The sequence below is a fragment of the Delphinapterus leucas genome, chromosome 13 (assembly GCF_059928025.1).
Source record: "Delphinapterus leucas isolate spDelLeu-1000000601 "Yukka" chromosome 13, BTC_Dleu_Yukka2, whole genome shotgun sequence".
Classification (NCBI taxonomy): Eukaryota; Metazoa; Chordata; class Mammalia; order Artiodactyla; family Monodontidae; genus Delphinapterus; species Delphinapterus leucas.
Window position 1 is genome coordinate 29,613,046 of NC_143141.1, and position 19,626 is coordinate 29,632,671.

General features: G+C 43.5%; 1 protein-coding gene across 1 annotated transcript in view; it reads left to right on the plus strand.

The window, feature by feature from the left end:
* Positions 1-2,459: 2,459 nt before the first annotated feature.
* The window catches only part of LOC149747718 (uncharacterized), a 29,681-nt gene continuing 12,514 nt past the window's right edge, over positions 2,460-19,626 (plus strand). The window contains exons 1-3 of the mRNA XM_089922487.1: positions 2,460-2,564; positions 5,778-6,288; positions 12,905-12,995. Of these exons, the coding sequence (XP_089778613.1) occupies positions 2,460-2,564; positions 5,778-6,288; positions 12,905-12,995 (707 nt within the window). The remainder of the gene's footprint in view (positions 2,565-5,777; positions 6,289-12,904; positions 12,996-19,626) is intronic.

A 19,626-nucleotide genomic window follows, 5' to 3' on the forward strand; every position in this document is an offset into this window, starting at 1 on the left:
GACCAAAGATGCATTTCCATTCCCAGCATTTCTTGTTGGCGTCTTTCCCTACAGGCTAGCCCTGTGCCTGGCCCCGGAGAAGTCTCTGCGTAAAGGTTCTTTAGGTCATAGATCAGGCTCCTGTGTGTATGTGTGTTTTTCTTAGGAAAAACTGGCACAGACGAATTAGCAGTAGAGACTGGGGTCTCCCTACTACCCTTCATGCTTGGCGGCATCACCTTCGACTACCTCGCATTCTCCCGGCGCTGACAGCCCCGGCTCCGGACCTCAGGGTTGGAAGCAGTCAGCCCCAGCTAGAACCGCCCTGTCCGGGGCTGATGCCACCCTGTGCCTAGAATGTGCGTGTGGGTGCAGGCGGGCGAGCGAGCGGCTTCTACAGTGAGACCGAAGCAGGAGCTCAGCCTTCGACTGCGACCTGCAATCCCCAGATTCCCTGGGGACCTCGAAACTCCCAATCGGAGTTACTACCCCCCCCCCCACAGCCGCCCACCCTTTCCCTCCCCCTTTACCTCAGCACGCAGCCCCTCCCTGCGTGATGATGCAAAACCGTGGGAAGGGTGGGCGCTGGGAAGGGTGGGGAGAGCCTGAGAGCGAGCGAGGGTGGGAGGGAGTGGGCCGAGGAGGAGAGGGAGCCGAACGCGCGTTTAAAGCGATAGCCATCCTCGCTCTCTCCCCAGTGCTGGGCTGTTGGAGAGCTCGAGCTGCAAGCCACCGAGCGCGAGCTTGAGCGCGGCGCGCTGGCCGGGGAACCCAAGAGCGCACGGCGCCCCAAGCTGGCAGGCGCCGCGGGGCCCCCCACCCTCGCCGGCTGCCCTTCCCCGGGTGCCCCTACCCTCCTCGCCCGCAGGAGACCCTGGGCTTCCCCGGAGGAGCTCACCCCAAGGGGCCAGGACTCCGGCGAGCCCGCCACCGTCCCCTCGAGTGCCGCCGCCACCACCGCAGCCGCGGGAGCAGCATGGTCCAGCTGGGGAAGCTGCTCCGCGCCCTGACTTTGATGAACTTTCCCTGCTGCGCGCTGGAGGTGCTTCTGTGCGCGCTGGCGGCGGCGGCGCGCGGCCAGGAGATGTACGCCCCGCACTCCATTCGGATCGAGGGGGACGTCACCCTCGGGGGGCTGTTCACGGTGCACGCGAAGGGTCCCAGCGGAGTGCCCTGTGGCGACATCAAGAGGGAGAACGGGATCCACAGGCTGGAAGCGATGCTCTACGCCCTGGACCAGATCAACAGGGATCCCAACCTGCTGCCCAACGTGACGCTGGGAGCGCGGATCCTGGACACTTGTTCCAGGGACACTTATGCGCTCGAACAGTCGCTCACTTTCGTCCAGGCGCTCATCCAGAAGGACACCTCCGAAGTGCGCTGCACCAACGGCGAGCCTCCGGTTTTCGTCAAGTCCGAGAAAGTAGTTGGAGTGATTGGGGCTTCGGGGAGTTCGGTCTCCATCATGGTAGCCAACATCCTGAGGCTTTTCCAGGTAGGGGGGCGCTCCCTCCGGGGCAGAGCGCGCCGTAGCTCCCCGCGCTCTTTTTCCTGAAGGCTGGCTTGGACTCCAGGGGTGCGGGGTCTGGTCAGCCTTCGCTCATTTCCACCCTGGAGATCCTGCCGAATCCCTCCCACCTCACCCGAGGAGGTACTTTCCCTGTTTGATTCATTTCCCTTCCACCTCTCCCCTGTCCGCGCTCCACTCCATCCGGCTTGACTTTCTGGATTTATGGCCCCATTGACAAGAAACAGTCTCCGAAAAACAAGGGGATGATTTAAATGGGTTTGCATTAGAGTGAAATATGGTTCCAAAACAGGCTTGTAAAAGTGCCGGACTCCTATGAGAGCCACTTAGGCGCAAGGAATATGAAAGATGAGAAGACGCCTAGAAACTAGGCATTTCTCAACTCCCCAGCTTCCCTGCCCCAAGCCGCCCGACAAGCTGCAGCTCCCTTGGAAAATTTCGAGAAGAGCTTAGGGAGGCAGTTCTTAAACCGAAGGCTAGTTCTTCACCTACATTTGGACGTGAATTGCCCATTTCGCTCGGGTTGGATTTCCCGACCTGTAACCTGTCTCTGCGAGGGCATGGGGCGGAAGGCGTGGGGACTGTCCTCAAGCGGGGAGAAGCCACCCGCAGACGTGCCCCCAGGTGATTTGCTCTGGGCAGTTGTTTGCACCGTCTAAACTGCCTTTGCGATCCGGCCACTGGCAGGAGCCGGGCGATCAGCTTTCTACTCCTGCCAGCTCAGAGCCCGGAGGTGAGCTCATGCTAACTGCGAAACACAGTCGCTTTTTCTGCACCCACCCTGTGCCCATCCTTTCCCACGACCTCCCTAACGCAGCCCCCAACCCCAGTCCTGGGTTTTGAGGGCGATTCTCAGAGCCAGACAAGAAGGCGCCTGGAAGGAGGCAGTAGGGTGCGCTGAGCAAGGCCGGGCGGTCCTCTAGCTCCGGGTGCAGGCGGGCAACGGCGGAAGATGCGAGGTCGGCGGATCGAGCCAGCTGAGCCGTGGGCGGTGCTGCAGTGCTCTCTCACCGCCTGCTCCCGCAGCCTCGGCCCCACGGCTCCTGTGCCGCCCTGGGTATAGATGGATGGCTTCTGTATGAAGAAATTGAGTTTCAGGGTATGCGTGACTATGGGTTCTCTTGTTTCTCTGTCTTTCTTCCTGTGTGTCTCTCTCCTTGTGTCTCTTTCTCCCTGCTTTTTTTTTTTTTTTTTTGGTCTCTCTGTTTTTATGTTCTCCCTTTCAATTTCTGCCTCTCTTTTCCTTCTCTACCCCTATCTCCAAGTTTTTTGTTCATCTCTGTCTTGAAGTGATCCTTTCCTAATGCACAGCTCTCTCCCTGCCTGGTAGGACCCAAGCTCAGTTAGTCCCTTCTCCAGGTGTTCTGGCTGACCCTTATGCTCCCCGTAGCTAAAAAGTTGGCTCCCTCTCAAGTGCCTTTCCTGAAGCATGTTGGGTTTCTGGAGGGGACTCCTTGTGAGATTCAAGCTGTCACTACATCAGCACCCAGGGGTATGAAGTTTGTGTTTGTGCCAGAAGGAGGGGTGTCTGTCTAAAGCTGCAGCCTGGTATGGCCCCTCTGAGCCTCTGAGCATCCCTAGCACCTGTTGAGTATGTCACCTCTAGATGTTTGCAAGGCCAAAAGTGCTTCTGGGCAGCCTTCACTTTGAGGTAATGCTTTCAGGAAGAGCCTGGGCTGTTGTAAGCAAAACCCAGAAGCACTTCCTTTACCTCTGAGCTTAACCTAGAGAACCTGAGGAGGCAGCGCTGCAGGGAGGATGAGGCCAGAAGTCACCTGAGAACCACAGGCGCAACTCACCGTGTTTTTACTGGAGCTCTGGGGGTTGAAGGCACATTTGCTGTTTGACATTTTAAAAATTATTTTGGTGCCTTCACTTGGAGCTTGGGAGCTTGCAGATGGGCCTGCCTGTCGAAAAAAGAGTGAAATCTTAAAGTCAAGAGAGAGCTTGCTGACTAGGCTGAAGGATTGTGTTTGCTGAAAAAGATTCCAGGGGGAGCTGATTCCTTCTCTGGTGTGTGGATCTGAGGCACTTGCAAGAAAAGAGAACGCTTGCCTTATGCTTAGTTCCCCCGTTCCCTGGGCTGGGAAGGAAAGGAACTGAATGCCAGCATTAGCAGTGTGGGTTGGGACCAAAACCATTCAGAGAAAACTCTGTCATTTTCCTCTAATTTGCAAATTGCAGCTATTCATGTTGGATTGAACAGCGGAGGGAAAAGAGCCCCCAGTTTTCACCTGCATTTATTGAGAAGAGGCTGGTAGTAGGAGGGATGCACCAACTTGTAGCTTGTGCTGCAAGCTGGATATAAGCTTTGGTGTGAGCATCCTGGTTAACCACTGCCCATGTTCAAATATACAGAGATAGATTCCAACAATCTCTTCCCGCAGCCTTATTTTTGCGTGTGATCTTAGAAGCTCCTGGCATGTAAGTCCAGTCCCCAGTTTCCCAGCCTCTGTAAACCTGCAAAATGAATAGAGAGAATAGTGGAACACAGACCCATTGTTCAAAGACACAGTCACTTTAGGGAAAGAGGAAAAGAACGGGTAGGTGAATCTTCTCTGGGATTGCAGGGTTCAGCTCAATGAAGACTGTCCTGTATAAAAGAAACTTCTCTAAATGGTTGAATTCTTAGCTCTCCAGAGATCTGAGTTTTCTTTTCCCCAGTCCCTGTGGGTTGCTGTGGGGAATGTGCCAAACCTATCATTTGAGATAAAAAGTTATGGTGAGGTAAGCTTCTAGGCTGGGGGAAGGAAGACTTAGTGACTGAAATGGGGGATGCTAAGCACTGGGGGGCAGGAAGGAAGAAGGAGCTAGTAATGGATGTAACAAATGCTGCAGCTGCCGGCAAAGCCTGGATTGAAGTTCCTTCCTGAAAATGAGGACCCGGGCAAGAACGACCACTCAGATGTAAACAGTGTCTCTGACTGGGAATTCTCATCTGCCTGCCGGTGGGCCAGAGCTGAGCAAGTCCTTTCTCTCCTCTGTATGCACACTGAATTGGTTAGTAAGTGACGTGTCAGAGGACAGGAATCATATTCAGTGGATCTTTCAAATCCAGGAGTTTGAGGCTAATGAAATTAGTGTGTGGCCAGGGCTCTGCCAACTAGAATTAAGTCACTGCAGCCACACTGCAATGCATTTTCAGCCTGAAGGGAGCATCAGGGAGGAATTTCGGGAGATTTGTTTCTGAGCCTGTACAAAATAATACTCATAATGCTAAGAAAGATTAAATGTAAATTAATATTGACTACGAGTAACATATTTAAAAAATAATCGCCGAGTGGGGGATGGCTTAAAGTGGAGAGATTATATAATATGGTGTCCAAAGAATAAATCTCCCCTGACCACTGTTTCATGGGCTATAAGTAAGATATATTACAATGGAAAGTAATGGGAACGTTTTTAGTCAAGGCTTCGCTGCTATTGACTTGAGAGCAAATACTCTGAGAGTATAAATTACTCTTGCTATGTGCTGACTCTGAATGAACAATATTTCATGTGCAGTGACATGGTCTAAGCTATAGACTTGGAATTGAATGGCATCTGTTTCAATTGTTTTGTTCTCTCAAGAGCAACTAGATAGAAAAAAGTGGTCAATTTGACCCTTGTGGGAGCGTGTTGCAAATCTAAACCTGTGTCCCTCATACCATAAATGAAATACATTTGTAAATTTGTAAGTGTTTTCTTTCTGTTCATTGATGCTTGAGTATAATCTCAAACTTTGGGAGCAACATTTTATACATAAGTAGTTGGTTTTCTTCCTTTCTTCTTTCTCTTTCTCCTCTCTCTCTCTCTCTCTCTCTGTTTCTATCTCTCTCTCTTTCTCCATCTTATGTAATTGGATAGAACTGGGCACCTAGGATGATGTGGTGTTACTATAGTGGGATTTTTTTTTTTAAAAAAAAACAACTCTAACTTACCCTTTTAAAAATTTCATAAATACAGGTGTCAGTGCCATTTGGAATAGTCTCTATAACAATTTCTGTCTCCACATTTACTGTGTTTCAGCAAATTTACCTAATAGATGGTGAGTGAGCAATTTTTAAAGGGGCATTTTTTAGAAGAGCGGAGAGGGAAGGAATAGAGACAGGCACATACTGTATTTGAAGTTACCTCCACGTGTATTTTATGTATGTATACCCATACAATTAAGAAGTCTTTGGATGTTTTATCTTCAAGAATAATTCAGATAATGGATTACTTGAATATCATAAACATTTAGGGTTTAACAGATTTGTTACATATAGACGTTGTATCACGGATTTAAAAGACCATAGCCAGCGGGCAGCGGCGGGCGGAGCGACCGAGGGGCGGCGCGGGCTGGGCGGCGGGTGCGGGGGTCCGTGCTTCCTCGCGGTGGAGGGCTGGGGTTCGCCGAAGACGCCGGGTTGCGCCGCGTTGCCAGGTTACCGAGCGCGTGCCCCGCGCCCGCTCTTCCGCCCGGGCCGCCCTCGGCGCCGCCTTAGCCGCGGTGCGGGCTGCGCGGGGCGCCGGTTCCGCGGAAGCCTGGGTCGGGCGCTGCATGCGGGACTCTCGTCGCTCGTGGACGGGGCGCGAGCGCGCGGGGGACGTAGGGCGCCGACCTGGGCCTCCCCGGCGCTCCGGCTCCGCTCAGGGGGCCCGCTCAGGGGCCTCCGGCGCGAGGCCCCCTTTGTGGTCAAGATGGCGGCGCCCAGGCGGGCGGCGCCGAGGTGAGCTGGAGTCGGGCCCGGAGAGGGGCGAGTCTGCCACGCCCAGGACTTGGACCCGGGGCAGGTCTCCCGTCTCCCGCGGAGCGGCAGGTGAGTGGGCGCGGCCGCGCGTAGGTCCCTCTCGTGGGGTGGTCAGCTCTCCGTGCGTCCGCAGACTTCTGTCGTCTGATAGTCAGATCTGGGGTGGCCCAGGTTGGAGGCGAGGGTGCTTGATTGGGGAAACCTGAGGGGTTTAAGGACTCTATTGGGATCGTTTCAGACCCCAGCAAGAAGCTGAGCAAGTTTCCTCTTGACTCTCTTCCCGGCTAAGTTTTCTCCCTTCTCTGAAGGCGCCAGCTTTTCTGAATCACCTTGTTACCCGGGGGGATACAGTTGGTGGTTCTGACCGTGGAACGGAGGACCTGGCGCGGGGAAGCCTGAGCTGGTTCTAGTTACTTTGTTTGCAAAGCACTTGTCTTGTCTTTGGAATCTTTGTGTATGTAACCAACGTTGGGAAGAGCCAGCGTTTTCTCCTCCAAAACACTGTGAGGGGTAACTTTTTATACGTAAGAAACAAGATGGCGTTCACATCCGTCTCTTTTCCAACCACTGAGTTTTGGTTGTGTTTCCTTTCTTTAAGTTTGTCTCGTTCTGAAGTGATAACAAACAAACAAACAAAAAGACCATAGCCAATTACACAAAGTATACTCTAGTCTCAGTCCTGCCATTAATTAGCTTAAGTCATTTAATTTTTCTAGGCCTCATTTTTCTCGTGTGATGTTTTTTCTTTGAAAAAGTATAGTTTCTAGAAGTCTCTAATCTCTGTGTCATAGTTCAGCTTGGAGAAAACCTGTTCTTATCCAAACTCCATGACATTGTATTTCCAGCTCCAACTTTGGACTTTGAGTGAGTTGGGGGCAACTTTTTCAGGATATTTTCACACAGCTTTTTTAGTTAATACCAGTCTAGCTGACTTGTCATACTCAGACTTTCGTCCATATTCTTTTACCAGTGTGTTCCTTAGTCATATATATAAAGACTGTTGTGCGCAAAATGACCTCCTGGGTCAGCTTACTGCATGGTCATCGACACAGGGCAGGGAGTAAGATTCTGTGGATTTTACAGAAGCAGATACAGGTTTCATTATCCATGTCCTCTCCCCTTTCATCTTACAAAAACAGCAGGCTTTTCTTGGAGAACTGCCAGATAATGCCATCCTGCCTCCTCCCGGGCCCCGGGGATGAGTCGCCCAGGGACTGAACTCCAGTAAAGCAGGTGATTGGCTCATGGGTAGGCATCTGACCTCGGCTGAGTCTATCAGACTCCTCCCCAGGACTTTTCTCTCAGAGAAAAATGGAAGAATTGTCTTTTCTCTCTGGAATTTCTAAGCTGGGGAGATATGACTCTGGGACTCCCAGTGACCATCCAGCACAAGAAGAGACTTTCTGTAAAATAAAGTCTTGCAGAGGTAAGCAGGGCTGAGCGATGGAGAGAGAGCTGGAACCCTGCTGATACTCTGGAACTTGCAGATCCAACTGTATCTGAATATGGCTGCATCCCTGAATTTCTAGTACTTGTTTGTTGAGGTGGTTGTTGTTGTTTGGTTTTTGTTTTTAAATTTCCTTTGACTATTTTGAATTTGTTTTCAGTAATGTGCATTTGAAAGCATCATAGCTAAAAGAGCTAATTTCCTACATTAATGTCAGGTTTGCTGAGTGGCATTCCTTAAGTGAAAAATAATATCCGCTATTTTCTTTAAATAAAATCCTTCTAGCTCAGGTTTGAGATATTCAAAACTCTGCCTCCTACCCCCCTCTTTTCCAACATTTACTATATCACCTTGAAGCATTTGTGACCACATCTTTCCCATCTAGACGCAGTTGAGAGAGAGAGCAAAGACTTGTGATGTAAACTGCAACCTATATGCCTCCTACCTGGAAGCTTTAGAACATACTTGATTCTTGTCATTAAAGCAAATCTTTTGTTGTTGTCTCCAGGGCACAGAAGCATTTTCATGGCATAATGGAGTACAAAGTACATTAAGCCTAACTCTACTTCTCACCCTCTTTTACTTTAAATAGGCAGAAAAGAACAATCTCAAACACATTTTCCCAACAAATAAAATACATATACGATTATGTTTAGAAGACGTTTATGCAACACATAGTTAGACTGATTAATTAATGGACCTTTTGCCAATTGGCACAGTAAATATATATGTTCAATGTGCTTAATTAAAAAGAAGACAATAACATATTTTTACAGGTTAATTATCTGAGAAGAGTATTGTGCCAGCACACTTGATGCTACAGTATTTCATGTTTGACAGGTAATCTTCTTTCAATTATATTTACTGCTAAATGTTTCTTGGATCAAGCTATTAAATTATAAGGTCAAAAGTAAAATGATACGAAATTACAATGATAAAGGGACACATATCCCACTTTATGAGAATAGAAGTTCTAATTTCTTTTCAATACTACTAGTAGTGACCACAGTACTAATTTGAGCCCTTACTATGAGCCACTGTGCCCATATGCATTTAGTTCTTACAGTAGTTCTGCAAAGGGCATATAATAATCCACACTGCAAAGCTGAAGAAAGTGATTCTCATAGCTGAAAGTCACATAGCTGGTGAGTGGCAAAGTCTAGATTCAAACTTAGAGTCGTCTGACAATGCCCAGGTTGTTGACCACTATGTACACTGCTCAATTGTTGCACCAATAAAGAAGTGCTTGAAATAATTATAGATTTGCCTACCCTGAAACTGCAGTGATTTAAAGACATCAAAGTTGCCAGTTGCTTAACCACATCTACTTACAGTAAGAAATTACATTTTATTTCATTTCTAAAACAAGATTAATTCTGCAGGCCCATAGAAACTTGAGCACACAAATCCTACCTCCAAATGAAAGATGCTTGTTTTCCACTATTCAACAGATGGCCCTGTACAGAGGCAATAAATATATAGTAGAATTTTCATTCAAATAAATGAGAAGAGAGGTTTCTTCTTGTCCTGATTCAGTGCCCATCATTATGGATTATGATGGCTCTTCCCAAACTTTACTTCATTCACTCCACTCTTTCTACAAAACTCCAGTAATGGAATCCATCATTCAGATATATGTGCAAAGCGAAAGGACTGTATTAATACAGTTGCTGAAAGTCAAGTTGATAGAGCACGGGAAATACATCCTAATAAATGCAACATTAATGTTTGTGTGGGCCTTGGAGTTAGCGGTAGAAAACTTTTCAGTTTAATGGAATATTTTGCCTCTTGCTGTGGAAGTGTGGCTTAATAGTCTTGTAATTGGTCATTTACAGAATCCTCCATCTCTGGGTTTCATGCTTTCTTTACTCTGCAGCTGTTGATTCCTTCTCTTGTTCTGGATGGAAGATAGCAACGAAGCCACTTCAAAGGGCTCAGCCTGCCTTTTTGTGTTATTGTTTAGATGAAGATATTTCCATTTATTAAAGCACACTATTTAAACATTTTTATCATGTTTCAAAGTTGACTGTGTTCTGAAGGTATGAGCGCAGGCAGACATAATGGGGGATGTTTTCCAGGAGAGAACATACCCTTATCAAAGGAATTATCAGAATTTTCATGTATGGATTGAGAATCAAATTCTGGAGTTAGACCTGAATTTAAATTCATACTCACAACTTATTACCAGTCTCATCTTGATCAAACGGTTACCACACTTCTCATCAATTTCCTTATCTTTGAAAGCGGAATAAGAGAAGTATGCCTGGTGGAGTTACACATAAAGCTCATCTGATAGAATATTCATAAGGATTTTGCACAAAATATACATGGATATATTTTAGCACCGAGTTTAGCATGCGATTCGTCTTCAATACATTTAAGAGCTATTATTTTATTATTATTATGCTATCGTTAAATATCACTATTACTTAAATGTCATTATTGCTAAAATTGCTGTAAAACTACCGCAATAACCCATGATGAATTCCCCTCTTCTGTTTCCTTTGTTTAAATGGAAAATATATATATAAATCTAGACAGAGAACACTTTAGTGATCCTATTCAGTGGAGTGAGAATTTCCATGGCACTGATTAAAACAAATCCTGAATTGCATGGACTTAAGATAGCAGAGAGGGGCTTCCCTGGTGGCGCAGTGGTTGAGAGTTTGTGACCCGATCCGGGAAGATCCCACATGCTGCGGAGCGGCTGGGCCTGTGAGCCATGGCTGCTGAGCCTGCGCGTCCGGAGCCTGTGCTCCGCAACGGGAGAGGCTGCAACAGTGAGAGGCCCGCGTACCGCAAAGAAGAAAAAAAAAAAGATAGCAGAGAGGCTAAGAGATTTGAAGTTAGACATCCCCAGGTGTGAATTCTACTGTGACCCTCTTCTAGCTCTAGAACCTTGAGGAAGTTACTTAAACTTTGAGCTTCACTACTAGTTTCCTCATCTGTATCTTTTTCAGGACTATTTATCAAGCATCTTCCTGTTCTCTATGCTTGGACGTATCAATGAATAAATCAGACAAGAGCCTTTGCCTGCGTGCTCCTTCTTGCATGCTTTCTCCTTCCTTACACTCTCGTGTGGAAACGGATGTTATAAATAAATTCTGTGCTTTGTCACAAGTTGACGGGCGCTACGGGGTAAGGAAAAGGATGTGAAGCTCACTGAAGAGGCTTGGGTTGGGAGTGCTGGAGGAGTGTACAGGTAGGTTCCGATTTTAAATAGGGTAGTCAGGGTGGATTTTATAAGTTGACATTTGAGCAAAGACTTGAAGTGAGGGAGTTGTCAGAATGTATGATGGGGAGACCACTCCCTGGGAGCAAGAATAACCAGTCCCCAAACTCTAAGGCAGAAATATGCCGGGCAGCTTGGAGGAATATCAAGGAGGCCACCCTGGCTGACTTAGTCAGTGGGGAGGAAGAGACAGCAGGAGGGCTGGAGGTCGGATATGTGATGGGTTGGATTGGGTAAGTCCTGGGAGGCCATCACATGCATTGTGTCTTTTACTCTAAATGTAGGCAGCCAGGGGCAGGATTTTAGCCGAGGTGTGGCATGAACTGTCTCTTGTTTGAAAAGCATAACTCTATCTGTGGCCTTGAGGATGTGGGGAGAGAGTGGAGTCAGGGAGAATCTCGGGAGGCAACTACAGGATCCTCGAGGTCTATGCTGGTGGCCTGCACCAGGCTGCTAGCGGCTGGTAATTCTCAGAAGTGGCACATTGGGAAGGTTGTGACAGCATTTCGTGGTAGATTGAATGCAAGAATGGAAAGGAAGAGGGAGTCAAGGGTGAATTCGAGATTTAGGGCCTGGGAAACTGGAAAGGTGTGGTTACTGTCACCCAAGATGGAAAAAGTTTGGGGTAGAGCATGTTTGGGGGATTAAAGACCAGTTTTGGAGGTATAAGATTTGAGATGTTTTCGTGACGTCCAAGTAGAGATGCTGAGTACACAGTTGGATACACAAGTCTGCAGTTCTGAAGAAAGGTCTAAACTAGAGATACTTTAATACAATGGAGATATTAAGAATAATGACATGGAAGCGCTATTTTAAAGATAAAATGAAGTCATGCAATTAGCACTCTGTCTTCTCAAAACATTGAATAACTGTTAGCTAAAATAATTACCTGAAATGAAAAAATACCTATAGTTTGTTTTGTTGTTTGCAGTAAAAGTGAATAAAATGTCACAATTATTTTAATAGTATTTGTGACACAGTAGTTTTAGTTAAGACACCATGACTACAAACATTTACAAGAAACCTTTCCGTCTCCTACTTTTCACTCTGATAGGGTACTTGGAACCATATTTTGTAAGGTTTAAGTTAGTTGCCATAGGGTACCTCTTTAATTAGAAGTAATTCTGAACTTTCTAGTTCCATGCAGTTTTGTATACATATATGTATAATTATTATTTTATGATTTATCAAACTCAGTTGAAAATTTGCATCACTGATATACATTAGAATTTAAGCATTTACCCAGGTATTCAAGGGAAAAAATGTACTTGTCTTGTAATTTCCATAGGGGAAATTACACATCTTCCCTTCACTTTGCAATTGAAAACATGGCAGGGGAAATACTTGTAATTTCCTTAGGGGAAATTACACATCTTCCCTTCACTTTGCAATTGAATTTGCAATTGAATGCAGGGGAAATACTATCTTACTGGTCTTTGAGTTCCCCTTAGCTATCTGCAAGTCCTTAAACAGCCTTTGTGGCTTAACCAAAATTCTCTTCCATCTTCATTCCGCTAACAGATATTGGTCTAAGCATGTGCTTATACTAAAAAATGCATGACCACGTTGTCTCTACACATCTATAATTTTATGTTAACACTATCATTATGTAAGCTATACTTGAATTGTAATTATAACAGATTTTATGTCAACACACATCCATTTCTAGTGTTCATCTGGTGTTCAAGGGGAGAGCAGCATGTCGTAAATTTTATCAAAATATAACATCTGAAGAATAGAACAGAGGGTAATTGTGTAATTCTGTATTCACTCTAATTAAGTTCAGTGGAGTTGGCATAATAGAATTAAGGTGAAAAAAAAAAAAGACATTCAGGTACCATGGCTCCCTCTCCTAACACACCCTTTTTATATCCGAGAGCAGAGACTCAGCACCTTTCTGTACAGAAATGGAGACAGGAAGAGGCCAGAGGATGAATGACAGGCACGAATGAGGTGGAACTTTGAAGAGCAACATGGAAATGAAATAATTCTTTTGTATTTGGTAGGTGGGGAAAATGTACCAGCGTGTATGCCTACTGGGACCACGTTTTCCAGAACAGTTAAGCCCAGTGTCAACTATGCTGTCCCACCTTCCTCGTAAGTAGGAACATACTGTTACTTGAATCTTTGCTTCCTGTTTCTTGATACCTGGTTGAGAAGATTATCACAAGAACTGCATCTTGTTAGCAAATACACTGTTTTGAAATGATTGACACTCACTGAAGAGTGGCAGCTCCAAGCTTGCTCTCTCTTGATCTTGGAGTATTTAAGTCTGGAGTGCAGGAGTGGGTTATGGGGAAAGACCATTGGAATTCTTATGTCTTCAGCATAATGGTTATAGCATAATGGTTAGGAGTGTAGGTGCTGGTTCCAATCTCTGCTTTCCACTTGCTAACCATATGAGCTTGGGCAATTTACCTGATTACCTGAACCTCAATACTCCTGCCTATAAAATGATGTTAATAATATTTCATCCCCATAGACTTGTTTTCAATGTTAAAATGAAGTCACTTACACCAAGCACTTAATACAATGCCTAGAGCATAGTAAAGTCTATTATTATTACTATTACTACTACTACTATTATTATTATTACTATCACGATGCCAGGTGCTATTTTTCCTATGCCTTATTCCATTATCTTCTGCCCTGTTCCCCCATTTCTGTCTTGTTTCTGTACAAGGGTAGGTTTGTCACAGAGCATTTTCTTTCCCTAGTGTCTGACTCTTAGTCATCAAGGTGACTGGTCCATGACCCCGGCATTCATTGCTGCTCGTTGAAGCAACCCATTTTGAGAAGGGGAGTTGGATATTGATGCCAAGTTGGGTCAAGGAGAGAGAATTTTCTCTCTTCTGCACTCAGAGAGCTAAGTGAAATATTCAGGCCTCAGAAGGAGAATCAGGCAAAGGGCAACATGCTTAATTTCATACCTTAGTGATTAAGAACAAGTCAGACAGGCTGGATTTGAACTCATTTCCGTCATGTACTGACAACGGGATCTTAGGTGCTTTTGTAACCCGTCTGAGGCTCAGTCAACATCTGAAAGAGACGAATAACATTATCAGAACCTAGTGTATAGCCTCGTTGTAATAAGTGAGTAAATCCTTTTAAAACGTTCAGCACGTTGTTTGGCATATAAACACTTAATAAAATTTAGCTTCTTTGACTACTACCGCTGCTAATATTATTAAGTAGCTGAGCAGATCCGAGGCCCATTTTTTTCTTAGATTGCACATAATCATTTGGACAACCAGCTCACATTGATCAACCGTTGCTTATATATAAACCCCCATGAACCCAAAGGTGCTTTAACTCTCTCCCAGTCAGAGCCTGTTCTGGGGGCAGAAGCAACACCGGCACTACCCCCGTCATCTTTGCCTTTATTGTCACTACACTCGCCTGCCGTACTGAGCACTTTCTGTTTGCCAGGCACCAAATTTAGCCCTGCGTATGCACTATATTATGTAGTTCTCACACTCCACTCAGGTGGGAGACATTATCATCATCCCCAGTTTTCAGGTAAAGACGCTGAGGTGTTGGAAAGGTAAGAAACTTGACCCACAGCAAGAGATGGAGCCGGAGTATTCAAACCCTTCTCTCTGACCTCAAGAACCCTTAAATATTAGCATACTACTACATCCTGGTAAGAAAATCTGCTTCCAGCCACTCTGGTGAGAGTAGAAATGATTCTCAGTCCCCACATTCCTCTATTGCCCATGCCACCCTAGCCTCAGGACTAGGGGGGAAAGGAAGTGATCTCTTCAAAGAGCAGCCAAAGGGAACCTACTCCCTTCTGCCTTTTCGTAATCAACTAACCAATATTTTATTTCCTTCTTAAGAGTCCCCACATGTTCCTTTTGGTACTTAGCTTGGCCTTTTAGAATTCTGACATTCTGTACGTGACTCATCCACTGTATTTCATGTTAATTTATTGAGGTCAAGTATAGGGTCTTACTCATCCTGAAGTCCAGTTATCCCCTGTCACATCTAACTCTGTTCTCTTCTTCTTGTAGGACATCTGCAGGTATTTATTTGAATTTTGTTGAATTGTTCTCATCAATAGTACATTAAAAGTTATACAGAAAGTGCTTTCTTATAAGGAAAACCATCTAAATAGATTTCTAGCTCTTTACTTTTTATAGCACTATTGTAGAGATTTTAGATCTCCAGGTAATACTTTTTAGATTGAGTTCTTCATATCATCTTATTTTTACATATAATGATAAATCTGAATTTTCTCTATCAAACCTCCGAGACTTCACTGGCTTGTAACTTAGCTTGTTGATTATGTGTTGTTGACTTTTCCATTTACAATGATATTTGATCCTGGTAAGGATGGGGCTGGGTGGGAAGGTACATCTTAGGGCCATAAATTGGTTTTGTAGAGAACTAACATAAAGATCTAAAGCCTCATCATATTTCTGCAGAACTCATGAATCATTTTATTATAATTCCATTCATTCAGGGAGTATAAAACCATTTTCCAATTGTTATTCCTAATTTGTTCATCTTCTCTTCCTTAGTCTTAGTGAGAAGAGAGCAGGCTGAATGGAAGAAAGTCATTATGACCACTGGGGCCCCTAGGGTAGGCATCAGTCCCAGAGTTTTGTTTTCATCTCTCCGCTATTAATATTGGCTAATGTCTTGAGTGCTTACTTGGTGCAAATTACTTAGCCGACCATGGCAAATGGATTGTGTCATTTCATCCCCTGCTAGTCATACAATTAATGTATGTATTATTATGATATCCCATAATGCATACATGGAACAGAGCCTCAGAAGTAGTTATTTGCTCACCAAAATATGGTAGATGTGGAATTTGGACTCAGGTCTGATAGACTCCTAAATCACTCCTAGTGATTTTTACCACTAAATTAAAGTTGTATACCTCTGGAGAGTAGATAGTTTCTAAAATTTCCTCAGCTCTAACGTTTTATAATTAAATTTTTGTCTGATGGCAAGCTTAACAGTTAAGATGGGTAGGAAGGAATGCCAGCCTGTTGAATGGAATTTCCCTGAAATAAGCCTGTTTTATGACACCAGTTCATTCATTCACTCAGCATGTATTGAATGTTTGCTCTGTGCAAAGGCATTTTAGGCATCACAGTGGAGTGAGCGCCCCTTCCATAGACTCTCCTGCAGCACTCAGAGAAGTCTTGGACTGGTTTGCCTGTTATGGAATGGGGCTTGGTGATAGAAGCCTGGTTTGTCCTCCACTGATATAACTAAGACATACTCATATGAGTTTATAGGCATCTTGAAGCCGTGGGATAGTAACACACATGAATCTTACCATTTTTGCCTGGGATTAATGATATAAAGGCTTTGGATTTGGGTATGGAAAATGGGTGCAGTTATGGGCGTGTTGGTTCTACATATATATGGACATCACGTGTCATCAGCCTGCAGCTACCTGCCATTCCTCACTACTTCTTTTCACAAACCAAACAAGTACCTTCTTATCTCTCCTGTGGATAAGCTCTTGACAGTGGCACTAGGGCCTCCCTCAATAAGTACATCATTGGCTAAACCAGTGCTTTCTCAGATATGCTCATTGAACAGCCCTTAAGGTGGATTGACATTCCACTGCCTAGAATAGAATATGGTGTTCTTTAGAAATCGGGGGGAAAAAATAGGCCACCAGATGTACTTTCTTTACTTTAAATTGTTTATATATATATATATATATATATATATATGAACAATTGTTATATATGTGTATGTATACTTGTTCATATATATGAATGATTTAAAATTGAAGATATATATATATACACACACATATATATATGTATATTTAAATTTTGGCTTCTGTTAGCAAGTAGTAAATTAAATGATTAGCAGATCCATACTGCAGGGAAATAACCAATCAGATTTCATTCAATAGCTTGCTTTTTTGTAGATTTATGGTTGTGATTTTATATCTGCAGGTATGTTTGCTGAAGAAAATATTTCTACCACTTTACGCAAAATTAAATTCATTTAATACCAATGCGGCATGTCTCAAATGTCTTAATACAGTTTTAATCTTTAATCGCATCAGAAGTATGGAATTAGAAACATACCCCAAAATCATTTGAAGATATAATTACTTTCATTTCCCTTATACTTTTGAGACTTTTGAAAAATAAGTATTTAGTTGTACTTATCTGTTTCTGTCTCTCTAAGGATAGCAAACACTGAAACACAATTATTTTTAAAAGTCAATATTAAAAGTATATTGTCCAAGATGATCAAAACTAAGGAAGTGGCAAAGAAATTCAAAAATTTAAACTTTCAAAGGGTGCTTTTTTTGTGAATGTGTAGTACTTGTTCTTCTGAAGGAATAAATCTTTTTAAAAATTTAATTAACTTATTTTTTATTGAAGTATACTTGGTTTACAGCATTGTGTTAATTACTGCTGTCCAGCAAAGTGACTCTGTTATACATATGTATATACATTCTTTTTCATATTCTTTTCCATTATGGTTTATCACAGGATATTGAATATAGTTCCCTGTGCTATATAGTAGGACCTTGTTGTTTAGCCAATCTATATATACCAGTTTGCGTCTGCTAATCCCAAACTCCCAGTTCATCCCTCTCCCACCTGCTTCCCCCTTGGCAGCCACCAGTCTATTCTCTATGTCTCTGATTCTGTTTCTGTTTCATAGATAGGTTCATTTGTGTCATATTTTAGATTCCACATATAAGTGGTATCATGGCATTTGTCTTTCTCTTTCTGACTTACTTTGCTTAGTATGATAATCTCTAGTTGCATCCATGTTGCTGCTGCAAATGGCGTTATTTCATTCTTTTTTTTATGGCTGGGTAGTATTTCATTGTATATATGTACCACATCGTCTTTATCCATTCATCTGTTGATGGACATTTAGGTTGTTTCCATGTCTTGGCTATTGTGAATATTGCTGCTGTGAAGATCAGGGTGAATGTGTCTTTTTGAATTATAGTTTGGTCTGGATATACGCCCAGGAGTGGGATTGCTGGATCATGTGGTAGGTCTATTTTTAGTTTTCTGAGGATCCATACTGTTTTCCACAGTGGCTGCACCAACTTACATTCCCACCAACAGTGTTGTAGGAGGGTTCCCTTTTCTCCACACCCTCTCCAGCATATGTTATTTGTAGACTTTTTAATGATGGCCATTCTGACTGGTGTGAGGTGGTACCTCATGGTAGTTTTGATTTGCATTTCTTTAATAATTGGCAGTGTTGAGCATCTTTTCATGTGCCTATTGGCCATCTGTATTTCTTCTTTGGAGAAATGTCTCTTTAAGTCTTCTGCCTATTTTTTTGATTGGGTTGTTTGCTTCTGTTGTCATCAAGTTGTATGAGCTGTTTGTGTATTTTGGAAATTAAGCCCTTGCTGGTCGCATCATTTGCAAATATTTTCTCCCATTCTGTAGGTAGTCTTTTCATTTTGTTTATGGTTTCCTTTGCTGTGCAAAAGCTTGTAAGTTTGATTCTGTCCCCTTTGTTTATTTTCATTTTTATTTCTATTGTCTTGGGAGACTGACCTAAGAAAACATCGGTATGATTTATGTCAGAGAATATTTTGCCTGTGTTCTCTTCTAGAAGTTTTATGGTGTCATGTCTTATGTTTAAGTCTTTAAGACATTTTGAGTTTATTTTCGTGTGTAGATAGGTTCATTTGTGAAAGGATGTGTTCTAACTTCACTGGTTTATATAAGGCTGTCCAACTTTACCAACACCACTTGCGGAAGAGACTGTCTCTTTCCCATTATATATTCTTGCCTCCTTTGTCAAAGATTAATTGTCAAAGATTAAGTGAGGTGTGTGGGTTTATTTCTGGGCTCTGTATTCTGTTCCATTGATCCATATGTCTGTTTTTGTGCCAATACCACGCTGTTTTGATTACTGTGACTTTGGAGTACTGTCTGAGTCTGGGGTGGCTATGCCTCCAACGTTGTTCTTTTTCTTCAGGATTGCTTTGGCAATTCTGGGTCTTTTATGGTTCTGTATGAATTTTAGGATTATTTGTTCTAATTGTGTGAAAAATGTCATGGGTAATTTGATAGGGATCGCGTTAAATCTGTAGATTGCTTTGGGTAGTATGAGCATTTTAACAATATTAGTTCCTCCAACCCAAGAACATGAGATGTCTTTCCATTTCTTTGAATCATCTTCACTTTCCTTTATTAATGTCTTACAGTTCTCAGCGTATAAGTCTTTTGCCTTCTTGGTGAGGTTTATTCCTAAGTATTTATTTTGGGGGTTGTGATTTTAAAAGGCATTGTTTTTTTACGTTCCCTTTCCGATATTTCATTGTTGCCATAAAGAAATGCCACCAATTTCTGTATGTTAATCTTGTATTCTGCTACCTTGCTGAATTCGTTTATCAGTTGTAGTAGTTTTCATGTAGAGTCTTTAGGGTTCTCTATATATAGAATCATATCATCTGCATCTAATGACAATTTTACCTCTTCCTGAAGGAATTAATCTTGAAGTTCTACTAAGACTTTTGGGATACCTGTTTTAATGAGCCATTACTTCCTGCCTGAGATTGCACTATGCACCAGAGATTCTAGAATTAGCATAATAAAACTAATAATGCAAACAACAGCAACAAATCTTCACAAACCTTCCTTGCAAGGAGGTAAAGTCCACTGGAAAAACAGACAAGTGAAACACACATTCAAAATGGCAGTGATTCTCAAACATTTATGTGCTGAAAAATCATGACAAGCATGATAACCAGGGCAATTAC